Below are 12,958 nucleotides of genomic sequence, written 5' to 3'. Positions count from 1 at the left end.
CAGAGAAAACAACGGTGAGTAACAGGGACAGCTCCATTTAAAATGTATTTATACTTCAGTTATATATTGGGACATTTATATATAAGAGCTAATTTGTGATATTTTGTATTATTGAATATGACACTTTACCTTGTTTGTTACTGTTCTTATTTTTTGGAGCAACTGTCATCACATACTTTCCTCTGGGATTAATAAAGTATTCAGATTTCTCTAGACTGTTTCTCTGAATCTCATTTATGCTCCAGATCAGTCTGCAGACACTGAAAGCACAGTAAGGTGGTTTAAACGATTCAAACTGCTGCAGATGATGTTTACCTCAGATTCTTAGTCGTACAGAGAGTTGGAAGGAGAGGATGCCTTTATAAGGTATTTCTATTTTACACGTTTTACTCATCTACGATGATGCTAAAGGGCTATTCTATTCTATGATATGAAGCAGAAAGCGCTAAATCACAGATGTGGATTGTTGTTATTACTGTAGAGTCTTTACCTTACAATATAAAATGCCTTGATGCAACTGTTGTTGTGATTTGGTGCTATATATCGTATTTTTCTGACCATAAGGTGCAATATCAATTAACAGTCTATTTTCATACATAAGTTGAAACTAAACAGTAAGATAAGTCAAACTTTATTCAACTCATTCACTCAATTCTCTCGCAGCTGTTCTATTCCAATGTTCTACTGCGTGACTGATAGCCATGAGTTTGTAAGCATGTCTCTAAACAGTGGCTGTGGCTCAGGCGGTAGAGCAGATCAGCTACTGATTGGAAGGTTGGTGGTTCGATGGGCAAGATATTAACCCCAAAATTGCCCTCCGATGCGTTCATCGGAGTGTGAATGTGTGTGAATATTTATTAGTTGCACTTGTGTTTAGAAGTGCTTGTATGAGTTCCAGTGAATGGGTGAATGAGGCATGTTGTATAGAGCGCTTTGAGTACTCCGGGAGAGTACTCAAAGCGAAAATCATGGCTTTGTGAATTATTTTAATGAGTCTATTTTAAATAGACTGATTCTATATAAGAATCAGTCTATTTAACAGGTGTCATTTTGGGGTCCTTATATACAGACAATAATATTATGTTGAAGCACAGTGGGTGTTACTCTCTGAGACTCCTGATTACAGTAGCCGTAATGCTCCAACAATCCAACAAGTGGTCGTACTAAAACATTTTGACAGATTTTTGAGTGCCGTGTACCACATAAAATCGGTTCGAGGTCAGTAAGCAAAACCAGAATTCATACATAAGGCGCACTGTCGATTTTTGAGACTATTACAGGATTTTAAGTGTACCTTATAGACCAAAAAATCTGGTAAATAAAATTGAATTGAAGTGTTCGGCTTTTTGTTTCTGTGAGTCGCCTCACAGTTTTTCCTTCCAGATCTGATGTTAAAGACTTTACTCTGTGTCCTCTAACTCTCACATGATGAAAGACAGGAGTTTAAGATGCAAGCCAGCATTCCTAGTTTGATGTGGTTGGTCGCTGAATTGTCAGTGGATGCCTGGATGACAAACTCTTTTTTTTACAGTTAAATTGATCACATTATTAAAATTTGAGTTTGTAATAAACAAAAATCTGGCCTTGTCCTAACCACTGCTAGGATTTCTTGATGTTTTGTCCTCTGTCTGTCTGTCTGTGGTACATTACATGATTTTGGATCCTCCTGTTTGGTCCCAGCATCTGTCTTCAGCTGTCAGAGAAACTCCATCAGCTCATCTTGGAGTATCAGATGGATTCGTCATCAAATGACTAAATCTGAATGAATTTTCATGACTTTTAAGTGTTTTGGGGGGATTTTTCCTAAGGATTATAAATTGGTTAAAACCAAGGACAGAAACAATATAATGTTTTAATCTGTAGCACATCTATCTGTAGTTTAAATACAGTAATCATACAATTTCCACTTCACAGTTAACACAGAAGAGTCATTATGGTCAATCAAATCTGAACCATATTATATCCTGTATATTTGTGATAAATACGTTCATAGTTAATAAACGTTAGAAGTAAATTTGTGCTAAAAACGGTTAAACTGTTTTGGGTTTGAAATCTGACCAGAGTAAGACTTCTGTACCACAAACGATCTTCGTTGTGTTGGATGTGCAGCATCAGTAGTGAGGGAGCGCTGCCCCCACGAACACGTGTTGTGAACCAGTGCTTCGCAGAAATAAGAGAGGAAACAGCTTATGCACAAGTTAAAATTGCAGTGCGTGCTTGTGCCTTTGGAAACTGTTGTTGTTGGGTTTTTTTTTTTTTGTTGTTGTTGTTTTTTTTTTTTTTTTTTACAGGGAAACAAGCTTACAAAGGAAACAGATTTATAAAGACAGCACATCAAAAGAAAGGAGAGGCGGAACAAACTGCGGTGGCTGAGGTTTGACTTGTGAAAGCAGCGCCTCCTACACAGACACAGACAGGTCTCCTTATCACATCGTGTCAGTGCACACAAGAGAGAAAACGGACGTTAAAGTATCGATCTCATTACTGTCGTACATCGATCGATCCGCCACAACTCCACAGTTTCATTAAGTGAATGCGCCGCGATCTTCTACAGGAATGTCGCTCGCATCGGTTTTGTGTTGCTTTTCGATGATCTGGACTTCACTTTCAAACGGTAAACAAACATAACCTGGCTGATTTATGTCTGTGTGTTTTGTATTTTTTTTTTTTATTTAATTAATTTTGCGCCAGCAGTGGTTTGAAGTTAGGATGGATGTGACCGTGTCTGTTCACAGTGCAGATTTCAGCTGTTAGTAACCTGCCAGTTCGTCATCATCGTAGGTGACAAACGAATGTTTTCGTAAACTTTCTCAAAATTTACGAAATTCAGCAGATCTGCGTGTTTTGGTTCGTTATCATCGTCAGAAGATGATATATGAACATGAATGTAAAATTAATTAAAATGTGCAGGTAACCAGTGCCACCTGTCAGATTTCTGCTCTCTGTGCTGGGATTCCCAGAGGAGGTTCGGCGTGGTGGTGTTTTCCCCCGTTGAGGGTTCAGGTTTTGCGGCCTGTTGGACGTGAGTCATCCTCTGATACGTATTTGGAGCTTCGTCTGACGATGGAAGCTGGTCAAAGGTTTGTCAGGGAAACGTGATGATCTGTCTCAGAGTTTTGAGGACTTGCAGTTGATCAATGTCTTACAATCAAAAGCAGTGTGGATGAAGCAACCCTTATGGGAATAATTTATTGTAATTTCTCATGACAACGTCTCCTCTCATTCTAAATAACTTAAATCTTGTCGGCTGTAAATGTCCTGACAAAAAAGCCTCTTTTGGAAGTTTGACCTTGGTTTAAATCACTTTCCGCAGACCTGCGTGTTTTCAGTCTCATCTGAATGTTGGATGTGTCTGTGTGTCCACTCATCACATATGAAACACTTTGCTTCAACCAAGGGAGTTCCATGGAGTTCCACAGGGTTCAGTGCTAGGACCAATTCTGTTTACATTATACATGCTTCCCTTAGGCAGTATCATTAGAAGACATAGCATACATTTTCACTGCTATGCAGATGACACCCAGCTCTATCTGTCCATGAAGCCAGATAACACACACCAATTAGTTAAACTGCAGGAATGTCTTAAAGACATAAAGACCTGGATGGCCGCTAACTTTCTGCTTCTTAATTCAGATAAAACTGAGGTTATTGTACTCGGCCCTGAAAAGCCTAGAAATATGGTATCTAAGCAGATTCTTACTCTGGATGGCATTACCTTGGCCTCCAGTAACGCTGTGAGGAACCTTGGAGTCATTTTTGACCAGGACATGTCCTTCAATGCACATATTAAACAAATATGTAAGACTGCGTTCTTCCATTTGCGCAACATCTCCAAAATTAGAAATATCCTGTCTCAGAGTGACGCTGAAAAACTAGTTCATGCATTTATTACTTCCAGGCTGGACTACTGTAATTCATTATTATCAGGATGTCCAAAAAACTCACTGAAAAGCCTTCAGCTAATCCAAAACGCTGCAGCAAGAGTACTGACAGGGACTAGAAAGAGAGAGCATATTTCTCCTGTTTTGGCTTCCCTTCATTGGCTTCCTGTTAAATCCAGAATTGAATTCAAAATCCTGCTCCTCACATACAAGGTCTTAAATAATCAGGCCCCATCTTATCTCAATGACCTTGTAGTGCCATATCACCCTATTAGAGCACTTCGCTCTTGCTCTGCAGGCCTACTTGTTGTTCCTAGAGTATTTAAAAGTAGAATGGGAGGGAGAGCCTTCAGTTTTCAGGCCCCTCTTCTATGGAACCAGCTTCCAGTTTGGATTCGGGAGACAGACACTATCTCTACTTTTAAGATTAGGCTTAAAACTTTCCTTTTTGCTAAAGCATATAGTTAGGGCTGGACCAGGTGACCCTGAATCCTCCCTTAGTTATGCTGCAATAGACATAGGCTGCCGGGGGATTCCCATGATGCATTGAGTTTTTCCTTTCCAGTCACCTTTCTCACTCACTATGTATTAACAGACCTCTCTGCATTAAATCATATCTGTTATTAACCTCTGTCTCTCTTCCACAGCATGTCTTTTATCCTGTCTTCCTTCTCTCACCCCAACCGGTCGCAGCAGATGGCCGCCCCTCCCTGAGCCTGGTTCTGCCGGAGGTTTCTTCCTGTTAAAAGGGAGTTTTTCCTTCCCACTGTTGCCAAAGTGCTTGCTCATAGGGGGTCATATGATTGTTGGGTTTTTTTTCTCTGTATCTATGAAGCGCCTTGAGGCGACTTATGTTGTGATTTGGCGCTATATAAATAAAATTGAATTGAATTGAATTGAAAGGGTGTAGATTAGGTTTTGGCATTGGTGGAGACGGATGATTCAACCACCGAACTCTGCCCTGTTTCTTTTTTTTTCTTCCTTTTTGTGTTTGCTTCTAGATTTAAAAAAAGGAGAAATATACTTGCCTACATATGCTATTCTACCTGCTTTTAAACCATTTAAAATTACAATTCATAGTTTATATGTGAATTCTATAATGTTAAATTACTATTAAACAAATGACTAAATATTTTAGGCTTTAGTTTACTTCAGCCATAATCCACATAAATCAGGAATCATACAAAAATAAAAATAGCTTCAAATACAGTCATGAGAATAAAAGAATATGACTTTAAGGACTTAACAACATTACTTCAGTTATAGTGCACCAACATCTCTTATACATTAGCACTAAGGGAACACTGAACGACCTGCTGGTTTTTGTCCATAAAACTACTCATCTAAAATTACCACAAAGTAAAAGATCTCTCAGCAAAATTATGCAACATTTTAGGCACTATACAAACATTACTGATGAGTCACACATCAGTAATGTTTGTAGGGTGAGTGCATTTTTAAAACAATTTGTGCAAACTGCACTAAAAGGTGGAATATTTGCAAAATCATGACTACCTCATGATATTTTGTCTCAAAAATGAACCCTGTGAATATGTCAGTGCCATTAGGATGAAATTATTGTGTCACCAACATTTTAACGTTAGACATATAATTTTAACAGCCTCTGTAAACTAATATCCTGGCTCGCTCGAGGCTGCCGTTTTTTCTGACAGTTTCAATCAAAATTAGAAATGCTGCTCTGAGACTGAGAGAACTAATAGTGCTGCATGTTGTGCAGTTAGTTTCCAAAACATTATTCATGGTTACAATTTTAGACTGATGTGGGCCAAAGCCTAGCATAGCCTGTAACGTTATTACGACGGACACATTTTATGAGTGAACTTGGCTTTGAGTGACTTACAGGTTTCTTTGAAACACTCTCTTATATCCCGCTTCTTCCTTTTTGCTGCCATCCTCCTCTCCTCCTTGCAGGTCCTCGCAGCGCAGGCTTGCTGCTAAAACTAAACTGAGCTCCCTGAAAGGCTCAGCCAATCACATTGGCCATATTTGTCACATGAGGTAGGACTCCAGTAGAGAACGTAATTTAACTCTTTCTGCACCGCTGGGTGAATGAGACGTTGACAGATCGTTTTTCTTTTCTTTCTATAGGTTTTGTTTTTTACTCATAGAGATCAAATTATTGGTGGGACAATTCAATAATCGCTGGATATTGGTGGGGACGTGTCCCTTCTGTCCATGCCAAATCTACGCCCTTGGCTTCAACGTGACCATTTTAGGGTTTTTCACTGTAGTTTCCTTTGAGCTGAAGCACTAATAACTCTTGTTCTGTGTGGTTTAGATCCAGACGAGGTGATCACAGTGAAACAGGGAGAGGACGTCACTCTCGAGTGTTGGGGTTTCGCAGATGCTCCTATTGAGCTGCTGGAGTGGAGCAGACCTGAGCTGAAGCCAGACTACGTGTGGTACTGCAGAGAGCAGCGCTCCTATGAAAAATATCAGCATCCGTGTTACAAAGGCCGGGTGAAGCTGAGAGACCCGGACATGAAGAATGGAGACGTTTCAGTGATTCTTAAGAATGTCACCTTCAGTGATGCGGGCAGATATGAGTGTTTGGTTGGAACGGGGAGAACAAGAGACAAGCGGAGCTCCATCAGCGTCAGGGTGGAACAGACTACTAAAGATACCTCGGGTGGAGGAAACACTGAGAGAGAAAACAGGGATGTTGGAGGGAACATGGAGAGAGAAAAGTGGCGTGTTGGACAGATAGCAGCCATAGTGATTTTAGTGTTTGTAGCAACCACATTGATTTTAATGATTGGGGTGGTTGTAGCTGTGGGGGTAGAGCAGGTTCCCTAGTAATGGGAGGGTTGGTGTGGTTTGATCCCTGTCTGCTCCAGTCTGCATCCTAAATATTTTCAGGGAAGATACTTAGCCCAAGTTGCTCTCAGATGCAGTCATTGGAGTCTAAATGTTAGACAGAAAGCTCTTACACAGAAAAAGTGCTGGTGTGAATGTTTGAATGAGGCAAGTTGTGTAAAGGGCTCACTCTGAGTGCTCACAGTAGAAAAGCATTACATAAAAACCAGTGTTACGTTCCCCTAAAAGGGTCCAGGCGACAAAGATGAAGTACCAAAAAGTGTACGGGTCAGAAAAAGGAGACAAGGAGGCAAAAGGGTTAAATTAAAGAGCTTTATTAAAGTTTGCTGTAACTCTGAGTTCTTTCAAAAACGAATATTTTTGAAAAAATGTTTGAGGTGCTGCAAAACGTTTGTTTTTTTCTAAAAGTGTTTATTTGGTGCCAATCTGCTAATTTGGCTCATGTGTTTTTCCTCTGTTTTAATAATGGTATACAGGGACTTGAATTAAAAAAAATCTTGACTTAAACTGATTTTTCTCACTGATGAGGACCATCTTCTCCTGGACTGTGAACAAACACTCACCTCACACCCCACTCCTGCCCACCCACCTCACCAATCTGAGCCATGATCGTAGTGACCATCATCACTCAGAACACTCACATACAGACTCTATACTCAGACCTTCTGCACTGCTACCAAGCACTTTGTTCTCCAATGTGCCTCTCTATTGTTTGTGTATACATCTCTTGTGTTTGCTGTTTATTCCTGATGTCTTTACAAAGTTTTGCACAGTTGGCGTGGTAAAGCACAGATGTGGATCGTTGTTATTACTGTAGAGTCTTTATCTCACAATATAAAGTGTTTTGAGGCCACTGCTGTTGTGGTTTTGTGATATCTAAATAAAATGTAATTGACTTTTTTGGCTAACTTTTCTTGATGCTTTGTCCTCTCTCTGTCTGTCAGTGGTACATTGCATGATTTTGGATGCTCCTCACCTTCTGTCTTCAGCTGTCAGAGTCACTCTGTCAGCTCATCTTCGAGTGTCATCTTCCTGATTTATTCATGGTCGCTGTGTTGATGGCTCAGGACTTATTTCTAGTGTTGGACTTGCTGTATTTACAAATTGGCACAAAATATGAAAAATAGAAACTACTCAGGAAAATTTTGGATGATCATGTTTCATAATCCTACCTGAGGTTTCTTTACAGACAAGGAAAACAGTGCGATACGTTTGTAACTGATGGAGTTTTCTCTGTTTGGTCATCAGACTGGTGAGGGTGGTTTTTGGTGTTTACACGTCATATGACACATTCAGAGTTCAGGTCATGCCATTGCCGTACTGAAACAGGCCTGTGGCTTTCATTGGAAAGAGGGAGGTGAAATGACAGTTTCCTTATTATAGAGCTACACTGGCCTGTTGTTAACAGTTTTTATGACTTTAGAATGTTAAACTCTATACCAATACTCAGAAAAATACTCAATAGGTGATTCTTCAAATCCAACAAAAGTGGTTACAAACATTTTTGCGACGTTTGTGCTGCTATCTGTTCCAACTCAATTTAAAATCAGGGCCAAACTTTATCTCTGTCAGATCCACAGTCAAATCCATAGTAACTGAGTTGTTACATTTAAAGTCATGTTCAAATTTGTGAATTAATATCCTGGGCTGACTCAGAAGCAGAGCTGTTAAACTTGTATGTGTCACATGAGCGTAACTTTAAACAGTATTGTGTCCTCCTGTTCTTTGTTCAGAGTTTAGTTGTTTCTCCTGTGTTTAACATGGGTTTGCCCACTGTAGTGTGTGGTTGTGTGATGGAGTACACAGGTTAATTTGACGGTCAGACTGCAGACCGACATCCTGAACAGCAGTGATCTAATTCGTTGTGTTTGATCGCCATGTTGTGGTGAGTCTGGTAATTGTAAAAGGATGATGTGATGTTTTTTGGTTTCTGAAAAGGATCAAAGATCCCTCACTGTGTTGCTTCACAAACATCCAGTTTGTGAAGAAGATAAAAAGAAAGAAAACCACTTCCTGTTTTCTGCTTGTTCAGTCTGTAGATCGACCAGACTGATGGCGTTGCTGCGAGAGATCAAGGCTCCAGACATCCAGAGACCCCCAGAGCACAAGGGAAGACCAACAGAGGGGCAGCCACGCCACTATCCCGGAAAAAGCTGAGGAGAGCCCCAGATGAGGGGTCACTCAGCAGCCGCGGAGCAGAAGCCGGGGGGGGGGGGTTGCAGTGACGTGTCCGTAAGCTCTGCCGGCAGCCAGCTGTGCCAGAGTGACCGAGCCCCAGGCCGAGAGGCCCCGACAAGCAGCCACCAGGTGTGAGCCGGTGAGTACCTGGATGCCCATCCCCGGACACAAAGGACCATCAACGCACCGATGTCTGAGGGCATCTGCTACTGGGAGGGGAAGTGGTGGGGGGAGATAGGCCTCCATACCTTAGAGGGCCTGAGATGTCCCCAGAGAGGTGGCGTCTGATACCCAACCTGACATATAGACACAGACATACAGGCACACACAGATACAAACATCCATTCCCACCCTCATGCTCTCATATACACTTACTCCACACTCAACCAACGTGGAGACAGACATGGAGAGACACTGTACACACGATCACACTCCCCAAGCGTACTCTACGAACCGGGTCTAGGTACCCTTGCCCCTGGAGGGGGAAACTGCACCCAGACCCAGGTGGTGTTACCCTTTTCCCTGCGGTGGAGAGAAGCAGACCGCCCCGACTCCGCAGCAGCAGGGAGGCCCCACACTCCAGACCGCAGTCGGACGGCCAACTCCTCCTCCCAGACCCCCCTCCCCAACAGGCCGCAGAGAACGGGGGTGAGAGAAGACTCCAAACCTCCCTCCGCCCGCTCATATGTAGTGTTGATGCATGTGTGTTCTAAGGTGCATTTAAAACCCAGGAGGGCATGGAGCTACCTGCCAGAGAGCAGCAGGTAAGCGCATAGTCCCTCCTGCTAGCCCTCAATGTCTACGTGTATTTAAAATTGAGAGGTGGGCAACGACACCAGGGGTGAGGTGTACACCCTGATGGTCTTTTGGATTCCGTGTATCGTGCCCACCCCCAAGATCCTATATGTATGTGTAATGAGAGTGTGAGTAATGTGAATGTCTAAGTTGTGGGATAAAATTGAGGCAGAGGCAGCCAGAAGGGGAGAGAGGGGGGGGATGCCTCCCCTGCACCCTGGTGACACACCTTTACCCCAAGGCCCTGCATGTGTGGGTGATTGTGGTGGAGGAGGGAGGCAGCTGGAGATGGGGAGGGAAGGAAGGGAGGGGCAAGTGGCCCCTCCCTGGGGCCAGCTCCCCCGCTTTTTTTTTTTCTTTCTCATAAGAATTCATGACAGCAACTACAATTAACGCAGTTTTAAAAAAACACCCAGGTGCTATATCAGATAAATCATCTAAACAAAATTCTAATAAACAAAGGACATACATATCATATCTGTAAGTGTGTGGAGACATTTATTTATGAGACATGAGCAAGACCTTCACTTTTACCTGTTCAGGTTTGTTGGTGTGAGAATGAATTAGTGAACTGTGGGGTCATGTTTATTGTAGTTTCTGGTATCCTCTTTAAACCCAGTATTATGGCAAAATGTGTAACTGCTCACCCCTCAGAAAACTGATGAATGGAAAAAATATAGCAAGATAAATCTAAATCTGATGATTTGCACCTGATGAATCATTATTTGGCTAAGTTAACATATAAACAAGTGTGACAAAAAAAGAAAGAGACTGAAACTCATGCACTCCCACATCCAGGCTGACTTATTAGACTTCACAGAAGAAGAATCAAAGAGGCTTATTGAAAAAGTAAAAATATGATTTATTGTTATAAATGTTTATTATATTATTACTATATTATAAGGTTATTGTAATTTCTATATATTGAAAAATAATTGCCCAGAGACTTGACTGACAGTGTCTAAATTCAGAAAAAGGTAAACAGGCACCACTTTGGACACATAAACTCAGACATTAAACATATTTGTCCAGCTTCAAACTCTCTTAAATGTAAAAATTACATGTTTAAATAATAACATTATAGCTGATTAGCTTTCCTTTCATCATGTTCACCTGTTTATACTTAAACCTCTTCCCTTCTGATTCTCTATAAACCAGTGTGACCTTCCCTTTGGCCTGTTTGTCACTAAGAGCTAAAATTAGGAGTAAAAATGCCTTTAGTGTGTAAAAATGCTATTTTACTGCCCATTTTTCCTGAAATGTTCTACAGATGGATGTGACCCTGTCAGAGCTGTCTCTGCAGGACTGTTTAAAGCAAAGAGAAACTCTCAGTTGCTGTAATTTCTCTTAAATTTGACTGAAATTCATTTAGGCCTGAACATTTACGTCCTTCACATCCTTTTGAATATCATATGATGAAATATGTGAATATGATTTTGGAAATTTGTGTGGTTGTTAGCAATACCCACTGTGTCTGATACTGAAAACATAAATGTGCCAAGAAACAAAAATAAACAACTTGAGTCAGTCACACTCACACCTTGAAAACAAAAGAGAAAACATTCATTTTATTTGTTTACAGCAAAACGGTTTCAAAAAAGTATTAACTGGAAAGAATTTTGAGTCCAGAGTGGTAGGCCTTAATGACTAACCTCATGGATCATCTCAGGTGTTCTTCCTGCCCCATGATGCATTTGTCTCCGCCCATCAGGGACACTTGTTAGCACTCATCCTCCATTGTGCTAACGTGTTTTTAATATCCTACCCATAGCTTTGTAGCTAGCTATAGGACACCATTATATAACAACTTACTCAACTTCAACAACACTCCAAACAATGCTGCTGTTTAGTTTTCTTCATTAGGACATTTCTAACGCTCAGTGATGGCACATTGTTTGAGTTTGTAAAGCCGAAGAAAAATTAGTACCCGTAAATGACTACTGATGTCGTACTTAAGTGGGGGATACTTTCCTTTGTCTTATGTACCTTAGAACAACAACAACAACAACAACAATGACAATAAAAAGTAACACAGCACACACAGACACACCAACTTTATCTGAAGGAGACCTGTCCTCATCCCCTCTGTCCTTGTCTCTCCACATCTGTTTGTCCTCTTCATCCATGACACCTGCAGAGCAGACACAGTGTGAGGACAAATGTAACAGTTGTGTACTTATTACATTAGTATTGTCACCCTTTGAAACATGTCAGCAGCTCATTCAGAGGCTTTGGGGCACATAAGAAAAAAAAATTCAACCAAGGAGAATTTGTTTTGTATTCCTTGATTTCCTTTTTTGTCTCATCGAACTGAACTGAATCTGCCACAGCTCGGCAGGAAGTGAGCTTGGAAGCACAAAAATCATTTTCAGTCTTTTTATCTTGTTTTCATTGTTGTTGGAGGCCAAAGTTACAGGTGAAAGTACACGTAAGTGAGAACAACACCGCGGTTAAAATGGTTTAAAAGGTGGCACAGTGATCACAGAGAATAACACCAGCACATCACATAAGAAAGAAAGGACGGGAGAGGAAGGTGGGATCATCTGATGATGCTCTACTCGTTCATGACCTAATAACCTTTTGTGTTATTAAAGGTTATGTAGGACAGCAGGTGCAGGTTTCACTGGGGTCTTTGTAGCACTGTGGTACAATTAGGCTGAGAGGCTGTTAGATAACTTCCACCTCTATCAACTATCCTAACAAGCAGACTCACCTGAAGCTGTGATGTTGAGCATAATGAAGCACTTAAGCTCATCAGTGCTTTTGGTGAATAAAATCCGACACTGGTATGTTCCTGCATCACCGATGCTGAGGTTCTTTAGAGTTACAGAAACGTCTCCATCCTTCATGGACGGCTCTCTCAGCTCCACTCGGCCTTTAAAGGACTCGTGCTGGTAGTTTTCATACGAGCGCCCATTTCGGAAGAAGAACACGTACTCGTTGGACGCAAACTCAGGTCGGCGCCACTCCAACACGGCAATCTCTGAATCTGCTGGATGATGACACTGAAGAACGGCATCTTTTCCAGGCTCCATGTTAACCTCTGTGGGATCTAATGAAACACTGACTGTTTAGTGTGAACGCCAGGAGTAACTAAGGGAAACAGACAAGATGCATACAAGGCAAAAATCCAGAGTTTCATCCAGTTTTGAGGCACTTTATCTCTGCATACTTTTTAAAATATTTTAAAGAACTTTTCAACTTTTAAAATGTAAAAAGCAACACTACCTTTATTTCTTATTGAACACCACTGACACATCTACCTG

The 12,958-nt window shown here is 41.2% G+C and overlaps 2 protein-coding genes across 2 annotated transcripts; one reads left to right on the top strand and one right to left on the bottom strand.

Annotated features, from left to right (window-relative positions):
* Positions 1-2,309: 2,309 nt before the first annotated feature.
* Positions 2,310-6,835, top strand: LOC120746647 (nectin-4-like). Its single transcript, XM_040052085.1, has 2 exons — positions 2,310-2,614; positions 6,181-6,835. The coding sequence occupies exons 1-2, from the start codon at positions 2,557-2,559 to the stop codon at positions 6,696-6,698; spliced, it is 576 nt and encodes a 191-aa protein (XP_039908019.1). The 5' UTR covers positions 2,310-2,556; the 3' UTR covers positions 6,699-6,835.
* Positions 6,836-10,660: 3,825 nt separating this feature from the next.
* On the bottom strand, positions 10,661-12,865 carry LOC120746651 (V-set domain-containing T-cell activation inhibitor 1-like). The gene is made up of 2 exons (XM_040052090.1): positions 12,406-12,865; positions 10,661-11,823 (listed from the first exon to the last, which is right to left on the bottom strand). Exons 1-2 carry the CDS (start codon positions 12,725-12,727, stop codon positions 11,645-11,647), a joined length of 501 nt encoding a protein of 166 aa, XP_039908024.1. The 5' UTR covers positions 12,728-12,865; the 3' UTR covers positions 10,661-11,644.
* Between the last annotated feature and the right edge of the window lie 93 nt (positions 12,866-12,958).

This window comes from Simochromis diagramma, unplaced genomic scaffold, assembly GCF_900408965.1.
Source record: "Simochromis diagramma unplaced genomic scaffold, fSimDia1.1 OVJJ01000201.1, whole genome shotgun sequence".
Lineage (NCBI taxonomy): Eukaryota > Metazoa > Chordata > Actinopteri > Cichliformes > Cichlidae > Simochromis > Simochromis diagramma.
This window is presented reverse-complemented; position numbering and strand designations above follow the sequence as displayed.